Source organism: Lycium ferocissimum, chromosome 9, assembly GCF_029784015.1.
Source record: "Lycium ferocissimum isolate CSIRO_LF1 chromosome 9, AGI_CSIRO_Lferr_CH_V1, whole genome shotgun sequence".
Classification (NCBI taxonomy): Eukaryota; Viridiplantae; Streptophyta; class Magnoliopsida; order Solanales; family Solanaceae; genus Lycium; species Lycium ferocissimum.
Window position 1 is genome coordinate 12,654,546 of NC_081350.1, and position 19,201 is coordinate 12,673,746.

Below are 19,201 nucleotides of genomic sequence, written 5' to 3' on the forward strand. Positions count from 1 at the left end.
CAATGCAGACTGTAAAGCCTATCATTGACACAATTCAAGTAACAGAAATTGGGAAACTTTAAAGGCAAGAAAGATATCCGAAACCCATTTATGGCATCTGATTTGAGAAGTATGACAAATCTCATAGCTCGAATCAGTGTAGATATGTCACCCTTCCACTGGAATATGATATGTCACAAGAAATGAGCGATTGTGTCAAAAGATAGAAGGAAAAAAAGAGAGAGAGAGAGAGAGAGAGAGAGAGGGAGAGAGAAGAGGCAGCTGGGGGCAGTTAATGCAACTTCAGTAAATTATTTAATAATTCCTGGCTATATTTCGACTATAAGTTCTATCACAGTGTACATCAGAGACAAAAGCACTCTACCCATGAGAGCTGCATATAACACAACTTATTCCACATGTGAAAAACCTCCGCCAGTCTCAGATCGAGTCCTGCATATTTAGATACCATCTTTTAGTTGACTTATGGGCAGCAAGTAAATGCAAAAGAGAGTCGAAGGTATATGAAAAGCAAGCCTAGGCCAAATTACAGGAATTCAAATAGGGGCAGGGAAAGGGAGGTGCCAGGATTTGATTGCATTAGAAAGGAAATAAGGTTGCAACCTGATTTACATGTATACATTGGGGGAGGGATGGACAATAGTGGATGAGTAGAGATTGTGCCAAACAACATATAACTTGCTCATAAGAAAAAATCATTGCAATATGGTGTCAAACATTTTTGTGCTTCAATAAATGTTGGATCCACTATCACTATGATGAAGGGTGTGAGCCTCAAGAGAATGATTGGGATGAGAGAAATAGAACAGACAATAGATTGTATGTGTGTTCACACTCTTCCTTGTCACAACATTAGTAGATATCTACAGCTTTTGTATGAGTGTTCACACTCTTTCACAACATTAGTAGATATCTACAGCTTATATTTCTTTCACAAGTTTGGGCAATATAGAATGAGTATTGCTGCTTTAGTTGGGAATTACCATTTTCTAAATTAATTACATTGAACAAATAACTTTGTTCTGCCTCCACCATATGCACGTTTTAATGTTTCCTCATGCACATGTCCTTTTTTGTTTTTGTTTGTGTGAAGATAATAATTTATTGACGTGAAGGAGAAAACCCTGGTACATAAGACGCATATGGAAAATAGAGAATCCTTCAGAAAATCAAAGTTTCTTTGAATTATCTTATATGCTCCAAAAATTTATGAAAAGTAGAAAAGCGCTACTACTACGTATACAAGTGTTTTGAACTCTTCTAAACACTTCCTTTTATATAAGAAACTCCTTGAAACACTCTTAGCGTGTTCATGTTATTTTTTTCCTTTTTTGGTTTTTCAAAAGTAATGTAAATGTTCAATCAGAAAAGTTTAAGGCTAGGGGCTATGCAAATCATAGAAAAAATGCTCGGAGCACAAAGCTAATACACTTTCGGTTGAAAAGCATAAATGCCCCTATTATCTGCAGCCAGCAAAATATGTAACCACCTCATGCATTTAGGATTGAGAACACTGGTACTCCCTCCGCCCAAGTCATTTAAGGCTAATTCTATTTTGGGATATCTCCAAATATTTGACACTGTCAACTAATATTATGATTTTGAACAACTTTTTTTGATAAGTAAAGGAAATTTTATTGAAATTATTTTAGACAACTTTTACAAGTTTCAAGCACTAAATTCATTTGATGTGATAGTTTCTCCACCCGTTTTCAACTATTACTATAATATTTTCTTCCACTACTTTATCTAATACTAAAAAAAGTCAAACAAATAATTCAACCTCCATTCTATCAAAGAGTATTGCAAAGAATGGGATGGAGGGATTTTAGATATCGGGGACTGCCAGTGTAAATTTCATACTGATACTCAACAGCAAGCTAACACGATTCAGATTCTCTCTAGCATTAGAAAGTTGCCCTTAATCATCAAGCTGCAACTTAATAATTCACATCCTACTAGAGAGTGAAGCCATTTCAAGAAATCCAAAACATAACTAATGTTGAATTTTGCATTCAATTGAACTGCCAAAGTAGCAATTAACACTACAGAAACCAAACATACAATATCTTTATAAAAGGGAAAACAGTAACTCACTTGTGATCAGAGGGGTTAGGCATAATCTCATAAACAATATTTGCAACAACATCCCTCTTCAGCTGTACATGATTATTTGAAGCAAATTAAAATAAATATCTGAAACAAATCACCATGGAATTCAAACATTTTCAATCTGATTACCTGTGTGGCTTCTCCTTTCAAGCCAATATAATGTATTTGTGTTGTATCAGCACCAAAATTATCAGGGAAATGCAATGTGATATTTCCCACACTTTGAAACCTAGAATACCTGAATGGATATTTACAGACAGTGTTGAGACAACCAAAATATTCAGCCAGAATATAAGCGACCTTCTATAACAGTGATCTGAACAATTTGCTCAAAGGACAACAACAACAACAAAACATACCCAGATGAATCCCACAGTGTGGGGTCTGGGGAGGGTTAAGTGTACGCAGACCTTACCCCCACCTTGGAAGGTAGGGAGGCTGTTTCCGAAAGACCCTCGGCTCAAAAGAAAACAAGGGAAAAGAGTCAGATACAGACAAGCAAATCAAAGCAATGCGAAAATGAGAAATAACAAGAGCAAAGAAGTCATGATAAAACAGCATATGGAAATACAAGACCCAACACATAAAAGCAGGAATCAAAGGGCAATAAACGGTAGAGCAAAACTACACCTACTAGTGCGAAAGAAAAGCGAGACTACCTACTAGCCTTCTATCCTAATCTGAGTCCTCCACAACCTCCTATCTAAGGTCATGTCCTCGGTAATCTGAAACTGCGTCATGTCCTGCCTAATCACCTCTCCCCAATATTTCTTTGGACTGCCTCTACCTCTCCTAAAACCGTCCATAGCCAACCTCTCACACCTCCACACTGGGGCATCTATGTCTCTCCTCTTCACATGCCCAAACCATCTCAGCCTCGCTTCCCGCATCTTGTCCTCCACCGATGCCACTCCCACCTTGTCCTAGGTGTTCTCATTCCTGATCCTATCTCTCATAGTGTGCCCACACATCCACCGCAGCATTCTCATTTCCGCGACTTTCATCTTCTGCACGTGAGAGTTCTTGACTGGCCAACACTCTGCCCGTACAACAGAGTCTGTCTAACCACCACTTTTTAGAACTTGATATCAGAAAATTTATATTACAATGATTGTCCTTATGAAATATCATTGTCAATGTGTGCGCATGCACGCACAGGATCAATGTTCAAAATTGCAATTACAAAATTGACACAGACCATGCAGCAGAAATTGTTATGGATAAAGGGGAAAAATACCTTGTCTGGTACTCTAAAACTCCTTGCAGATTTTCTGCTAAATCCCATTCCTTACAAGTAAAATGAGTGTCAGAAAAAGTGGTTGGGGGTGGAGGAGGAGTTATGTTCAATGCATCAAAAATTTCAAAAGGTGACTTGAGAAGATACCTGAACAGGAATCAAAAAGAAAAGAAAGAAATCATATATATGAGTACCTGAACCGCTTGCATAGATTGAGCATCTGAAAAATCAATCCCATCTCGATTGACAAATCTGGATGAATTGCAAAAGCGTGTTAGGGCAGATAAAGATAAAACTTCTAGGATACATGCATGTTGAAAGAATTATATATGCCTGGGATTTCAAGAAATTTGTTATAAGTGGAAGACTGAATGTGCTAGCCAAAAGAAAAGATAACATAGAAAAGATCCTCTGCTGGTACAATCTGCTACTCATCAAACTTCCGTCAGCAACTTATGAATGCAAGAAGTGTTAATAATATACTCACGCCCTCATCTTAGCTGGACTTGTTCCATCAGCACCGCCAACAATTGCTATGCTCTTGATTTTAACATCTGCTGTGAACCTATCATGATTAAGTTCAGCCAACTATGAATACAAGATGAAAGTAACATGGAGGTGCTGGATGATTAAGAAATGGCAATCAACATTTACAGACGCAATTTTCCTTTTCAAACCATTTTGAAGATAGACCAGTTCCCCTATTTCTGCAACACGATCACATGATTTGATATTACCTTTTTGACAAGTAATTTAGAATTTTATTATAAGGATATCAACCACTAAGCTAGTGCTACAAAATATAGTTACAGATTGTGTCCTCAATTCTACAGTATCTAACATAGCATCAACACCTTGTACAAAAGCTAGGTTGCACCAAAAAGCTAGCAAAGAGAGAGCAATAGATTTAAGGCTAAGAATGTTTCTCTTGTGGCCTTAAAAAATGCTGTTGTTCCTTTCTGTCCAAACAGAATGCTGGAGAGAACCATTTAGATATCCTATTGAATGAGCGAATGAGCCAAGTTAACTTATGGATAAATTTCTCTTATTCCAATCCAAAGAGTGCTACTAATGCAGGAATAAAGGAGCTTAAAGAGATAGTAGTGTTCGAATGTTACCAGTTTATCAAAAGAGAGAGAGAGAGAGAGAGAGAGAGAGAGAGAGATAGTAGCGTTCATGCTACATGATATGCAAAGCATCTAGTCCTATTTGGTCTTTTGAATTGAAAGAAGGGGATAAAAAGAAGAGAGGAAAGAGGTACATTAATTTTTCTCGATTGATTTTTGGGAGGATATAAGCAAGCAGAAAGAGAGAAATGAAGAGAAACGGTGGTGAACAAAGTGTTATGTTTCGTGTCTGAGTCTACATGTGGGTGAAGACGGAGGAAAAGGAGCAACCTCTAATTAGAGTTTTGTAATGCCGTATAAGACCTTCAAATTATTATCAGGAGAAATACTTCATCAAAGGAACTAGTTTTAAATAACAGTCATTCCTTTCATATCTTTCACAATCAATACAAAAGCAAAAAATTGGTACTCCTCTCCCTCCTCATCCCACTTTCCATTTACTCTCCTTCTTTATGATAGAACTTGAACCAACCTAATAATGAATCATCCTCTTATTTTCAACATTATTTTGCCTATGGCTTCTCTTCATCTTCCAGAACTTCTAGAGTTTGCAGCAATCAGCCCTCTCTTAAAGATTTTTCCTTCATTTTCCTCAAAGAAACAAGTGCTGCAACATGAATCAAAGTAAAACCCTTTCTTACAGCACTCGTATTTTATCAGTTTGGAGTATTTGTTATTTATATGAGAACAGTTGATCCAAAACAAAGGGCGGGAAGGCAACTTAGGGGTGAAAGGATTGGAGAAAACATCATCACACGATGTTCAACAAGAATGGCAAAGAAGAATGAAAAACTTGTAATTACGGAAACAAGTAAAAATAGGAAAAGCATTCAGAAAGTTTAGTTTTTCTATTCAAATTACACAGAAATTAGGCGTTTAGGTACTGAACATTTTGCTGGGCCAAGAGGCCTTTTTGAAGGTGACTGAGAGACATGGAGGAAAACGAATGTCAAAATGCAAGGCGAAAGGAATGCAGCCCAACAGAAATAAACCAGATGACTGTGCAAAAGCTGAATAAATAACAAAGTTGACACTTACGGAATGAAAACAATTAGTTCAGGATCACCTTCATTGCTTTCCAAGTGGCCCTGTACCAAAGAATAAGTCGAAGTATACATACATCCAAAGAAAAAGAGAAAGAGAGAGAAAAGGACCAAATTTCGCAAAATAATGAGGTATGTTCATATATATATATGACACACACACACACAAAAAAAACTGTGTATCAAAACAAAGTTCATGTTTTTTTACAACAATAGATAGCACCCTTTCGTCTTTCTTTAAACAATTTGAGGAAAGGCGACTGCTACTAGAATGTATGTCACTAGCCATGGTATTCCTCGATAATCATTTTTTATAACCTTCATCAGTAATTTCATTTCACATTTTTTTTGATGAAGCAATAAGATAATCTCATTTTTCACATTTTACTCATGAAAGACTGAGATTGGTACTAGTCTGGATACAACACATCATTTTTTAGATCTAATAAGTATGTCTTACCAACTCAATGAAAAACTTTAAAGTGCCCTTGCTCCAAAGAGAGTAGAAGATTTAATGATGTAGAAAGATACAAGAAATAACAAAGCACATCAGAAGCAGCAAAACTCTGTCCATCATACAAACCTATTAAGGTCACCCGAGAAGGGAGCAAACTCTGCTACCATTTGGTTAAAGTGTCTCACAGGTACTTGAAAAAATCAATTTCAAAATCTAGTTTTGGATATAGGAGGAGGTTATATAGAAAGAGTTCTCCTTTTGAGGAAGACGAATGTTGCCAATCTGAACGCATATGACTTATTTATTAGCAGACAACTTCTCTTCCTGTCCAGGTAGACTTCCTCATCTTCTTGATGTAACTTTATATTCTTACCAGAGTACGAAGAAATGAAAGGAAGTATAAGATTGTAGAACTAAAAGAAAGTAGAGGCCTTGAATATGTAAGAAAAATAAAATAAAAATCAATAAGGATGACAATTTAAATGTACGTGAGACTGAGACTATGAGACTTTTAATTACACTAACATTTGGTTGATGTTAAAAGTACTAAGGAGAAGAAAGATTTTCCATGTCAAGCAAAGACTATCAGCTAGAAGCACTTACACCATGTTTTTTTTCCTTCAAAAAGCCATCAGACTGAGGAAAGGATTTCTCCTCAAATCAAGTAAGTCTTTCAGCTAAAGATCACTCTAGAAAGCAAAGTCCAAGGTACATGTGTTACGGCATATCACAACATATGCCAATAAGACACTGTTTCTGGTTCTTTTTCCTATCTAATAGTAGGTTTTAAGGGATATATTCAGTTCCAACAACCACCAAGTGTAACATGTCTTTTCTTTCAACAGGACCACTAAGATAAGAAGACTATTGAAACTATTTATCTTGGAAATTATATCTGAAAAGACTAAGCCAATGCATTTCTTGCACAGACTGAGTCTATCACTACAGACTACATGATAACAAAGAAAAAGGTCAATTATGATTTCTCTAAATCCAGCCATTTTTTTGAATGAAATTACCTCCGAAGTATTCAAACGCTGCTCCCAAGGTTTAAAAACTGATTTGACACTCCCTGTGACAGCCTCATTCAAAGCAGACACCTTTTGGCAACACAAATAAAAAAAGTATAAAGAACTTGAAGAAGCTAAGAAATCTATACATAAGGTAATCTGAGTGTGTAAAATTCAAGCATCACAAGTCTGAAGCTTATACCCTATATCTAACAAGGGAACCACAAATGACTATGACCCTGGCATTTTAATTTGAAAATTATTCCAATTTGATAAGTAACCTCTCTTACAACTTTCTCTGTCCTTTCAAATTAGTTCAAAGAATTATACATTTATAATATAGATGATCAATCACCCTTGCCAACAAAAGAAACTGCAACACACCAAATTTCTTGCTAGAGCTATATAGTTACACTATCTTTAGAACCATTCGAACTCAATTCCGGACTCCACCAAGTTTTCTATCCCCACTTGCTCCATATTTTTCTGACCTTCTTTGAAATGCTTTATCTTGAGCCAAGGGTCTATAGGAAACAACCTCTCTACCTGCCAAGGTAGGGGTAAGGTCTGCGTACACTCTACCCTCCCCAGACCCCACTTGTGGGATTACACTGGGTATGATGTTGTTGTTGTTGCAGTACTTGCTCCATAATTTCAGTTTCATATAGGTATAGTGCTTAACAGAACAAGAAACACCAAAAACTCTAAATTGAGCTGCTAGGTTACTACTGAACCTAAAGGTTCCAACTTTATATATCAGCATAGAAATATTAAAACTAGGAGGTTCTTCATTACAATACTAGTACTCCCCACCTCACTAAAAACCTAAAGGAGAATTAATACTATAATCCAGAAACCAAAAGAAGTAGCAGTTTTAATTTGTTGTATGAAATAATCAAATTGCAGTACAATCAAGAATCAACAAGCTATTCAATCCCAAGTAGCTCCGTGGAAGTGGGTTTATCCAGTATTTAAAAACCCTCCATGGGGAATCTTTAATACTGAAGTCCAATAAGAGAAAGAATAGGACCTTAGGAAGATCAATATGCTTGAAGAGAGACCAATCAGAGGAACAGTTATGGTCGGCGCAATCGTGATCGTGCACGCAAGCCATTCTTTCTTTGTGTTTCTGAATTCCAACTATAAGCAAACGCCCAGAACTAGAAATATAAGTTGCCCGATAGAGCTTCCTTGCTTTTTGTTTCGGCAAAAGGGTCAAAAATACACCTCCACCTTCGAAAAGAGGAAAAATATCCTCCCTAATAAATTTGGTAAATATAACCCCCGTCTTAATGAAATTTCCAAAATATATCAATTTTATTTTTAAACTCGTTTCATTTAAATTCACTCTAACTAAATAAAAAAACTCATATGGGTTAACTAGATATAGGAATCGAGAACAAGTTAGTCGCATATGGATTTTTTAGGGTAAATATCTCAAAAGGTCATTGAATTTTGAGAAACTGTATAGTAAAGTCATTGAACTTTGCTACATATCAATAAAATCACTCAACTTTGGCCTATTATCTCATAAAATCATTCAACTACATATATCATTAACAAATCTGACATGACAATATTAATTAATTATTTTGTGTCATTATACATGGACCCACAATAAAATAAAATAAATCCATACCTTTATACCCACACCCACTCACCAACCCCGCATCCAAATCCACAATAAAATAAAATAATTTCATATCTTTAGATGGGCGAATTCATAATTTAAACATTGTAAATTATAAAATGAGAAAGTAAATTTTGAAATATCTAAATCTGCATTTATTAGACTTGTTTCTTCACAAACATATAAATCAACGTTCAAAGCAATGGATTTTGTCGAACCTGCAAGTCCTTGATTAAATCCGATTGTGTCTATGAGTCAACATTTGTTATAATCAGTGGGGCTAATAACTCTTTGTTTTAGATGAAAAAAACAACTTATTTTGATTAAATACATTGCATGTATTCCTAATACTTCAAAGCCATATCGTCACTATTTTGCATCCTCCTCCTCTTAGTTTTTGGCAGACTAGCTATGTGCAATTTTAAGTTGTTCCTTCTTCTTCTTTTTTTCATGTTTATCGGTTTCACTATTAACGAATTTTATTCGTGTTAAAATTAATGTAGATTAACTATGAAGCTCTCACCATCAAGACCTATATACATATTTGTTCAATTTTGTACTGACATTATGTCTTAGTCACACGGATGATTTGTTGTACCATTAGATAGATTATTGTCGTGCCCTTACAAACTTCAAGCACTAAAATAATTTAAAATTGTTTTAATTTCAATGAATCAGCTGTGATTAGTGCTCTTCTTTTTTGTTTCAAAATTGTTATGTGTTGCTTAAATAATGTAGCATCTGAGTCAAGGCTTTCATGGAATTTTTGAAACCCACAAGAAGTTCTCCTTTTTCATAATCTTTTTTTACATCATGTTGTACTTAATTAGACACTTGTCAAAACAAATAAAGTATTTTTTATTTGTGTGTGTGAGAGAGAAATCAAAGTGAGGTTTTTCACTTATACTTCTCACAATATAAATTAACTGAACTTTTTAACATTCTTAATTATCTTATGTGAAAAATTTACAGTTTATAGTACTTTTCTTTACAATTTTTCGTATGTCTAAATCTTAATTTCAATATTTTATAATGTTCATTGTCTATTATTGTGGGTGGAAAAATGGGTTTTGGATGAAGGATTGGTGAGTGGGTGTGGGTACAAAGATATGAATTTATTTTATTTTATTATGGGGTCCACGTCTACATGGCACAAAATAATTAATTAATATTGCCATGTCAGATTTTTTTAATGACATATGTAGTTGAGTGATTTTATGAAATAATAGGCCAGAGTTGAGTGATTTTATTGATATGTAGCAAAGTTCAATGACTTTGCTACATAGTTTGTCAAAGTTCAATGACCTTTTGAGATATTTACCTGGGTTTTTTATTTAATTGTGTCGGGTTTAAATGAAATGAGTTTAAAAATGAAATCAGATTATTTTGGGAGATTTCCGTTAAGATAGAGGTATATTTGAAAACTTTAATGACGGAAGGGATATTTTTGACTCAAATCTGTAACAGAGGATAACCCTTTTCCCTTTTGTTTCTCTTCTTTTTCTTTTTCTTTTTCTTTTCCTTTTTCCTTTTTCATTTTTCATTTCCAGTAGGAATATTTATTCAACAACAACATATCCAGTCTAATCTCATAAATGGGGTCTGTGGAGGGTGGGATGTACGCAAACCTTAAGTAGGAATATTTGTTCGAGTTTAATTTTTCTTTTTTAATTTTTCATCCGATGTCCAATTAGATTTGAATTAACGTTGAAAACTCCATGTAAAGACGATTTTATACTCAAAGTTCGAACCCCATATTTATTCAAGTTTGCTATCCTAAAAATCTTAGGAATATTATCCAAACCTTCCCAAAACTTTGAAAAATCGTTTAGATGTTGTTTACCCCTAAATTCGTTAACTTAGGGTAACAATTGAATTATGTTCAATGGTTCAAGGACACGGAGATTTAGACGAGCATGACATTGTTAATGCTAAATTACTAAGGTAACCATTGAATTACCTCTTTTTTCTTTTATTTTTAAAGTGATTTTTAGTCCTTGTTACTTTGTAAGGCAAATATAAAAACTTCAATAACTATACAAGGGGGAAAAAAGGTAAATGACATTGTCAGGTAACTTGCTTAAGTTGAGTGACCATTTAAGGAATTGAAATAGTAGTATGGGAAGAACTTGAAATAATGAACAAAATAACAAGTAAAATGGAGTAAGAAATTCTTATTTAAATATTAAATCTTGTTGGAAATTCGGTTGAATCTATCACCCCAAAGTTAGATAGATATTTGACAGAGGTTAAAAGTATTCATTTTTGACAAAATTTAAAGAGCCAAAACTGCTTAACACAATATTTAAGTGACCATTTTGAATCACCCCAAACATAAGGGACCATTTTTATCATTATTTTTCTTTAAAAAAGAGAGACAAGACAAGCGATTTGGAATTTGAGAGAGAGAGCGCGCGCTCAAGTGATCAATTTTGTGCTGGTGAAAATGGAAGGACAGGGCTTTCGGGGTACTTCTTTAATTTTCTTTCCAAAAAATCATTTGTTGTCCTTGTTATTTCGTTCATGAAATGATGGAATGTAGGAGGACTTGGAAAGAAAGTGGAATTCCCCTGTGTTCAGTCCTGAAAAACTAAGAGACAAATGCTGCAGAAACCATTTATTTTAGCTTGAAATTTGTATTTGTTTTCCATATATATGCTCATATGAAGAAGCTTAAATAAAAGGAGGCTCTTGTTTCCCGTGAGACGGAATCTTAATAACCTTTGGCCAGATGGAGCCAATATTTTTGTGTCCATTAGCAAGAAGCAGAGAAGAGGAATTGAGAGTAAAGTCCTTTGATCCCCACTATTTTTAGAATCAAATGAAAATTTATTTTTATTAAAAAAAAAAAAAAAAACCGGATGCTTCCGTTGTTAAATACAAGGCTAGACTAGTTAAAGGTTTTAAACAACTAGAAAGCCTAGAATTTTTTTATACTTTTCTCCGGTAACTAGAATTACATCTATAAGACTTTTAATTGCTATTGCTGCAATTTTTGATTTGCATATTCATCAAATGGATGTAAAAACTGCTTTTTTAAATGGGGACCTAAATGAAAAAATTTTTATGGAACAACCCGAAGGTTTTGTTGAAGCAGGCCAAGAAAGAAAAGTGTGTAAACTTACTAAATCTCTAAATGGCTCGAAACAGGCACCAAAGTAATGGCATGAGAAATTTGATTCCTGCATGATTGAAAATGGTTTTCAAACAAGCGAGTGTGATAAGTGCATTTATCATAAGTCTTGGGATAATTCACATGTTATTGTTTGCCTCTATGTTGATGATTTATTAATCATTGGCTCTATTTATTGATCATTGGCTCTAACATGAATGTTATTGATGAAACTAAAAATGTTCTAAGAAGCCATTTTGATGTGAAAGATTTTGGTGAGGCAAATTTTATTCTTGGAATAAAAATTACTAAAATATGTGATGGAATTTTCCTTGACCAGTCACATTATGTTGAGAAAATTTTGAAAAAATATAACTTTCTTGATTGCAAGCATGTTGTAACTCCTTTTGATTCAAGTGTTTACTTATTTTCTGTTCAAAGTGAAAATGATGTGATAAATCAAAAGGAATCTACTAGCTTAATTGGAAGTTTGAGGTATGTGACTGATTGCACTAGGCCTGATATTGCGTATGCAGTTGGAGTACTTAGCAGGTTTACAAGCAAGCCAAGTAATGAACATTGACATTGCCACAACGAGAGTTATGAAATATTTACTTGGTACCAAATATTATGTCTTGTTTTATAAAAAATATCCTGTTGTACTTGAAGGCTTTTCTGATGCAGATTGGAACACTTTATCTGGTGATTCCTGTTCTACCACTGGCTATATTTTTACTTTGGGAGGTGGTGCTATTTTTTGGAAATCAAAAAAATAAACTGTTATTGCTAACTCTCATGAAAGCTGAACTAATTGCTTTAGCTTCAGCTAGTAAAGAAACGACTTGATTAAGAGACTTATTATTTCAAATACCTTATTTTGAAAAACCAATTCCTCGTATTTTAATTCATTGTGATAGCACTGCTGCAATTGGTAGAGTTCAAAACCGTTATTACAACAGTAAATCCAGAACTATAAGGAGAAAAAACAAGATCGTGAGATCATATTTGACAAGTGGTACCATTAACGTTGATTGATTATGTCAAATCTTGTGATAATCTTGCAGATCCACTAACCAAGGCCTTGGCAAGAGAAAAGGTCTGGAACACATCGAGGGGATGGGATTGAAGCCCATAAATTCATGAGTCGTATATGAGGACACCCAACCTGGGGACTAGAGATCCTATAACCAGGTTCAATGGGAAAAACGAATCATATGATGACTTGTTGAGAAAAATGCACTATTTTATTTATTCCCTCCCTATGGTGTAAGTGCATTATTCTGTAACAATTTGTGGAGGTTGAGTTTATAAACTCTTAATGAAATTCTGTAGCTCGTATGAGTGGGGTGTTAAGTTACAGAAGCACTCTTGACAGATTTCACCTATGTGAGTGTGGAAGTAGGTCGCTTTCTATGAGAATTGGGCTCGTTCTCAAAAGCACTCATGAAACCGGGATAGCACAAGGCCGTAATGTGCTGGCTATTAAAGCTCATGTCAACACCTTGATTATTATGTGTAAGCAGTAATTCTTTATTTCCCTAAAGCAGTCATAGTTCAAGTCTGAGACCACTACGGCTCTGGAGTAAAGATTATTGTTTTACTAAGTGGAGGTTCAATGCAGAGCACACCTTCATTATGCATATTAATCTACCTTCAACTGATAAACTCTCTTATGTTAATATTAAAATGAGTGGGGGATTGTTAGGTTTTTGAGCATTTTAATATTGCAAATATCTTTCACATGTTTTGTGAAGACCATGGTAGCCACCATATGAACATATTTGGTCTTAGTTTCACATTATAATTTGGTCTTAGTTTCACATTGTTTTGTAGTATAAAATGTGACAATGTTTTTCACATTTTTTGTTGATCATGATTTTCACATTTGTGTTGACCATGATTTTCACATTTTTTGTTAAACATGTTTTTCACATTTTCATCCATTATAAAAGGATGAATTATGATTCACCAATTTATACATTAAAAAAGAAAAAATAAGTTCAATCCATAACTTGTGGGTGTAGAGAGGAAAAGTGAGGAAAGTGAAAAATAAAAGAGTTTATTAGTTGAAGGAAGGTGTTCTTTTGGTGGAGCTTTGGACTCAACATCTTGTCCAGAGTTCGTTGAGTTATACGACGTGTTCGGGCTGTTGTATCCTGGAGGGGACAAGTCAGAAAGATTACTGCTGGACCGATCACCAACAATTTTAAGGAGATTCAAGCCCACTGCATGATCACCAACAATTTTTAAGGAGATTCAAATGGCTACAATTGAAAAATCGGCGGATGTCAAAGTAGGAGATCTTAACAAGCCATTTCGGTTCAACGGTACTCATTTTAAGAGATGGAAGGGTAAAGTACTTTTCTACTTAAGTCTTCTCAATGTTTCTTATGTGTTAACTGAGAAGAATCCAAATAAAGTAGACAACTCTTCCATGAATGATGAAGAACTTATTTCTCTTCAAAATTTTTTTTTGAAAAGTACGATGAAGATTCATACAAGTGTCGGTATTATTTACTTAATTGTCTATCAGATAATTTTTATGATTATTATGATAGAACTTACTCTACTGCAAAGAAAATTTGGAAAGCGTTGCAGAGTAAATATGATACCGAGATGGAAGGAAATTTGGAGCGAAAAAATATCTTCGGCTAGTAGATTTTTTCGTTTCCAAATGGTGGACAACAAATGTTGATAAACTTCCACCTTCATGGAAGGAATTTCAAAAAACTATGCGCCACAAACAAAAGGAAACCTCTCTTGAGACGTTGATAATGCGAATCCATGGAGGAAGAAGCAAGGGGCCAAGATGCACTTTTGCAAACGGAAGAGAGCAACTTACAACCCGTACAAATGAGGTAAATTTAATTACTTCAAATAATACTGCTTCTAATGCTAACAAAAATACCTCTATGAAGCCTAAGAAGAAAATATTTAAGAAAAATAATGGTAGACCTCCCAAGAAAAATAATGGTGGTAACAACCAAGCACAACATCAACAAGCACAAAATAGAGGACCATATTTGGCAAGAGTGGGCATATTGCTCGATTTTGCAAGTTTCGAAACGTGGTCCTACACCTCGGGCGAACGTTACCGAAGAGCCACTTGTGGCGGTGATAACAGACATAAATATGGTTGAAATGTTGATGGATGGTGGGCTTTCGGTGCAAACCGTCATGGACATGACAAAGATTGGTTCAAAGTGTATACTCCATTTGAGGAGCCCAAAACCATCATGCTTGGTGATTCACACACTACTCAAGTGCTTGGAAAGGAGATGTCGAGTTGAGTTTTACCTATAAGGGTGTTAACATTAAAAGATGTACTTTTACTCCTTCTATGAGAAAAAATTTGATGTCTAGTTTTCTTCTTAATAAGGGAAGCAAATGATTATTGAGTCTGATCAATATGTAATAGTGAAAAAAGGTATTTTTGTGGGAAAGGGGTATGCTTGTGATGGGATGTTTAAGTTGAATGTTGAGATGAATAAAGTGACTAATTCTGTTTACATGCTTTCTTCCACTAATTTTTGGCATGCTCGTTTGTGTCATATTAATAATCGTTATGTGGGAATCATGAGTAGTTTAGGATTAATCCCAATGATTAAAAAGGATTTTGAAAAATGCTAAGCTTGTAGTAAAGCCAAAATCACAAAAAGGCCTCATTTTCAAGTTGATAGAAAAACTGAATTATTAGAGTTAATTCATACTGATATTTGTGAACTTGGAGGAATTTTAACTCGTGGAGGAAATAGATATTTTATTACTTTTATTGATGATTTTTCTAAGTACACATATGTTTTCTTGATGAAAAATAAAAGTGATGCTTTTGAAAATTTTAAAATTTATCTCCATGAAGTTGAAAATCAGTTTGGTAGAAAAATAAAAAGAATTAGAAGTGGGTGTGAATACGAGTCTAACGAGTTTAATTCTTTTGTTAGATCATTGGGAATAATTCATGAAACTACTCCACCTTATTCACCTGCGTCTAATGGTGTAGCGGAGAGAAAAATAGAACTTTGGTTGAGTTGACTAATGCCATGCTTGTTGAGTCTAGTGCACCTCTAAATTTTTGGGTGAAGTTATTTTGCTTGTTATGTGTTGAACCGTGTGCCTCATAAAAGACTAAATTGACACCATTTGAGTTGTGGAAAGCTCACAAGCCAAATTTGGGATATCTAAGAGTTTGGGTTGTCTAGCTTATGTAAGGCTAATGGATCCCAAAATTTCTAAGTTGGGTAAAAAAGTTACTACTTGTGCTTTTCTTGGTTATGCTTCAAGAGTACGGCCTATAGATTTTTTAGTCTTGAAGATAATATAATAATAGAATCAGGAGATGCTATTTTTCATGAAAATAAATTTCCATTTGATTCTAAAAATAGTGGGGGTCATAGGACTAATGAAAATATTTTGTCACTACCTAGCTCCTCGTTTTGAAAAATAAAGAAAGTGATGATTTTGAGTTAAGAAGAAGCAAAAGAGCTAGAGTAGAAAAAGATTTTGGTCCCGATTTTTATGTTTTTAATGTTGGAAAACCCTCTCAATTTACAAGAAGCTTTATCTTCACATGATGCTATTTTTTGGAAAGAGGCTGTAAATGATGAAATGGAATCACTTATTTCCAATAAAACTTGGAAGTTAGTTGATTTATTTGTAAAACAATTGGGTGTAAATGGGTCCTTAGAAAAAGTTAAAACCGGATGGCTCTGTTGATAAATATAAGGCTAGACTAGTTGCTAAAGGTTTTAAACAACTAGGCCTAGAATTTTTTGATACTTTTTCTCCGGTAACTAGAATTACATCCATAAGGCTTTTAATTGCTATTCTTTGCAATTTTTGATTTGCATATTCACCAAATGGATGTAAAAACTGCTTTTTTAAATGGGGACCTAAATAAGGAAATTTATATGGAACAACTATAAGGTTTTATCTCCAAGAAAGCAAAGTGTGTAAACTTACTAAATCCCTCTATGGCTTGAAATGTGCACCAAAGCAATGGCATGTGAATTATTCCAAGACTTATGATAGATGCACTTATGGGCATTCGTTTGTTTTAAAACCATTTTCAATCATGCGAAGCCATTTCGGTTCAATCGGTACTCATTTTAAGAGATGGAAGGGTAAAATTTTTCTACTTAAGTCTTCTCAATGTTTCTTATGTGTTCTGAGAAGAATCCAAATAAAGTAGACAACACTTCCATGAATGATGAAGAACTTATTTCTCTTCAAGAAAAAGCTGAAAAGTACGATGAAGATTCATACAAGTGTCGGTATTATTTACTTAATTGTCTATCATAATTTTTATGATTATTATGATAGAACTTACTCTCTCTGCAAAGAAAATTTGGAAAGCATTGCAGAGTAAATATGATACCGAGGACTTGTATGAAAAAATATGCTGCTAGTAGATTTTTTCGTTTCCAAATGGTGGACAACAAATCAGTGGTAGATCAAGCTCAAGACTTTATAATGATTGTTGGAGAACTTAGGTCCGAGGAGATCAAAATTGGTGATAACCTTATTGTTTGTGGCATAATAGATAAACTTCCACCTTCATGGAAGGAATTTCAAAAAACTATGCGCCACAAACAAAAGGAAACCTCTCTTGAGACGTTGATAATGCGAACATGGAGGAAGAAGCAAGGGGCTAAGATGCACTTTTGCAAAGAAGAGAGCAACTTACAACCCGTCACAAATAAGGTAAATTTAATTACTTCAAATAATGCTGCTCCTGCTAACAAAAATACCTCTATGAAGCCTAAGAAGAAAATATTTAAGAAAAATAATGGTAGACTTCCCAAGAAAAATAATGGTGGTAACAACCAAGCACAACATCAACAAGCACAAAATAGAGGACCATGCTTTGTCTGTGGCAAGAGTGGGCATATTGCTCGATTTTGCAAGTTTCGGAAACGTAGTCCTACATTAGGCGAACGTTACCGAAGGCCACTTGTGGCGGTGATATGACATAAATATGGTTGAAAATGTTGATGGATGGTGGGCTGAATTGCGGTGCAAACCGTCATGTCTGCTATGACAAAGATTGGTTCAAAGTGTATACTCCATTTGAGGAGCCCAAAACCATCATGCTTGGTGATTTCACACTACTCGAAGTGCTTGGAAAGGGAGATGTCGAGTTGAGTTTTACCTCGGGAAGGGTGTTAACATTAAAAGATGTACTTTTTACTCCTTCTATGAGAAAAAATTTGATGTCTAGTTTTCTTCTTAATAATTGCTTCACAAATTATTGAGTCGATCAATATGTAATAGTGAAAAAAGGTATTTTTGTGGGAAAGGGGTATGCTTGTGATGGGATGTTTAAGTTGAATGTTGAGATGAATAAAGTGACTAAGGCCTACATGCTTTCTTCTACTAATTTTTGGCATGCTCGTTTATGTCATATTAATAATCGTTATGTGGGAATCATGAGTAAGTTTAGGATTAATCCCAATGATTAAAAAGGATTTTGAAAAATGTGAAGCTTGTAGTAAAGTCAAAATCACAAAAAGGCCTCATTTTCAAGTTGATAGAAAAAGCTGAATTATTAGAGTTAATTCATACCGATATTTGTGAACTTGGAGGAATTTTAACTGTGGAGGAAATAGATATTTTATTACTTTTATTGATGATTTTTCTAAGTATACATATGTTTTCTTGATGAAAAATAAAAGTGATGCTTTTGAAAATTTTAAAATTTATCTCCATGAAGTTGAAAATCGAGTTTGGTAGAAAAATAAAAAGAATTAGAAGTGATAGAGGCCGTGAATATGAGTCTAATGAGTTTAATTCTTTTGTTAGATCATTGGGAATAATTCATGAAACTACTCCACCTTATTCTCCTGCGTCTAATGGTGTAGCGGAGAGAAAAAATAGAACTTTGGTTGAGTTGACTAATGCCATGCTTGTTGAGTCTAGTGCACCTCTAAATTTTTGGGGTGAAGCTATTTTAACTGCTTGTTATGTGTTGAATCGTGTGCCTCATAAAAAGACTAAATTGACACCATTTGAGTTGTGGAAAGGTCACAAGCCAAATTTGGGATATCTAAGAGTTTGGGGTTGTCTAGCTTATGTAAGGCTAATGGATCCCAAAATTTCTAAGTTGGGTAAAAAAGTTACTACTTGTGCTTTTCTTGGTTATGCTTCAAAGAGTACAGCCTATAGATTTTTTAGTCTTGAAGATAATATAATAATAGAATCAGGAGATGCTATTTTTCATGAAAATAAATTTCCATTTGATTCTAAAAATAGTGGGGGTCATAGGACTAATGAAAATATTTTGTCACTACCTAGCTCTTCTACTTCTGTTTTGAAAAATAAAGAAAGTGATGATTTTGAATTAAGAAGAAGCAAAAGAGCTAGAGTAGAAAAAGATTTTGGTCCTGATTTTTATGTTTTTAATGTTGGAGATGACCCTCTCAATTTACAAGAAGCTTTATCTTCACATGATGCTATTTTTTGGAAAGAGGCTGTAAA

The 19,201-nt window shown here is 34.4% G+C and overlaps 1 protein-coding gene across 1 annotated transcript; it reads right to left on the reverse strand.

Moving 5' to 3' along the window:
• Nucleotides 1-124: 124 nt before the first annotated feature.
• On the reverse strand, nucleotides 125-8,210 carry LOC132029652 (uncharacterized). Its single transcript, XM_059418960.1, has 9 exons — nucleotides 8,017-8,210; nucleotides 6,996-7,076; nucleotides 5,515-5,564; nucleotides 3,837-3,914; nucleotides 3,544-3,601; nucleotides 3,350-3,399; nucleotides 2,242-2,350; nucleotides 2,098-2,159; nucleotides 125-432 (listed from the first exon to the last, which is right to left on the reverse strand). Exons 1-9 carry the CDS (start codon nucleotides 8,098-8,100, stop codon nucleotides 390-392), a joined length of 615 nt encoding a protein of 204 aa, XP_059274943.1. The 5' UTR covers nucleotides 8,101-8,210; the 3' UTR covers nucleotides 125-389.
• Between the last annotated feature and the right edge of the window lie 10,991 nt (nucleotides 8,211-19,201).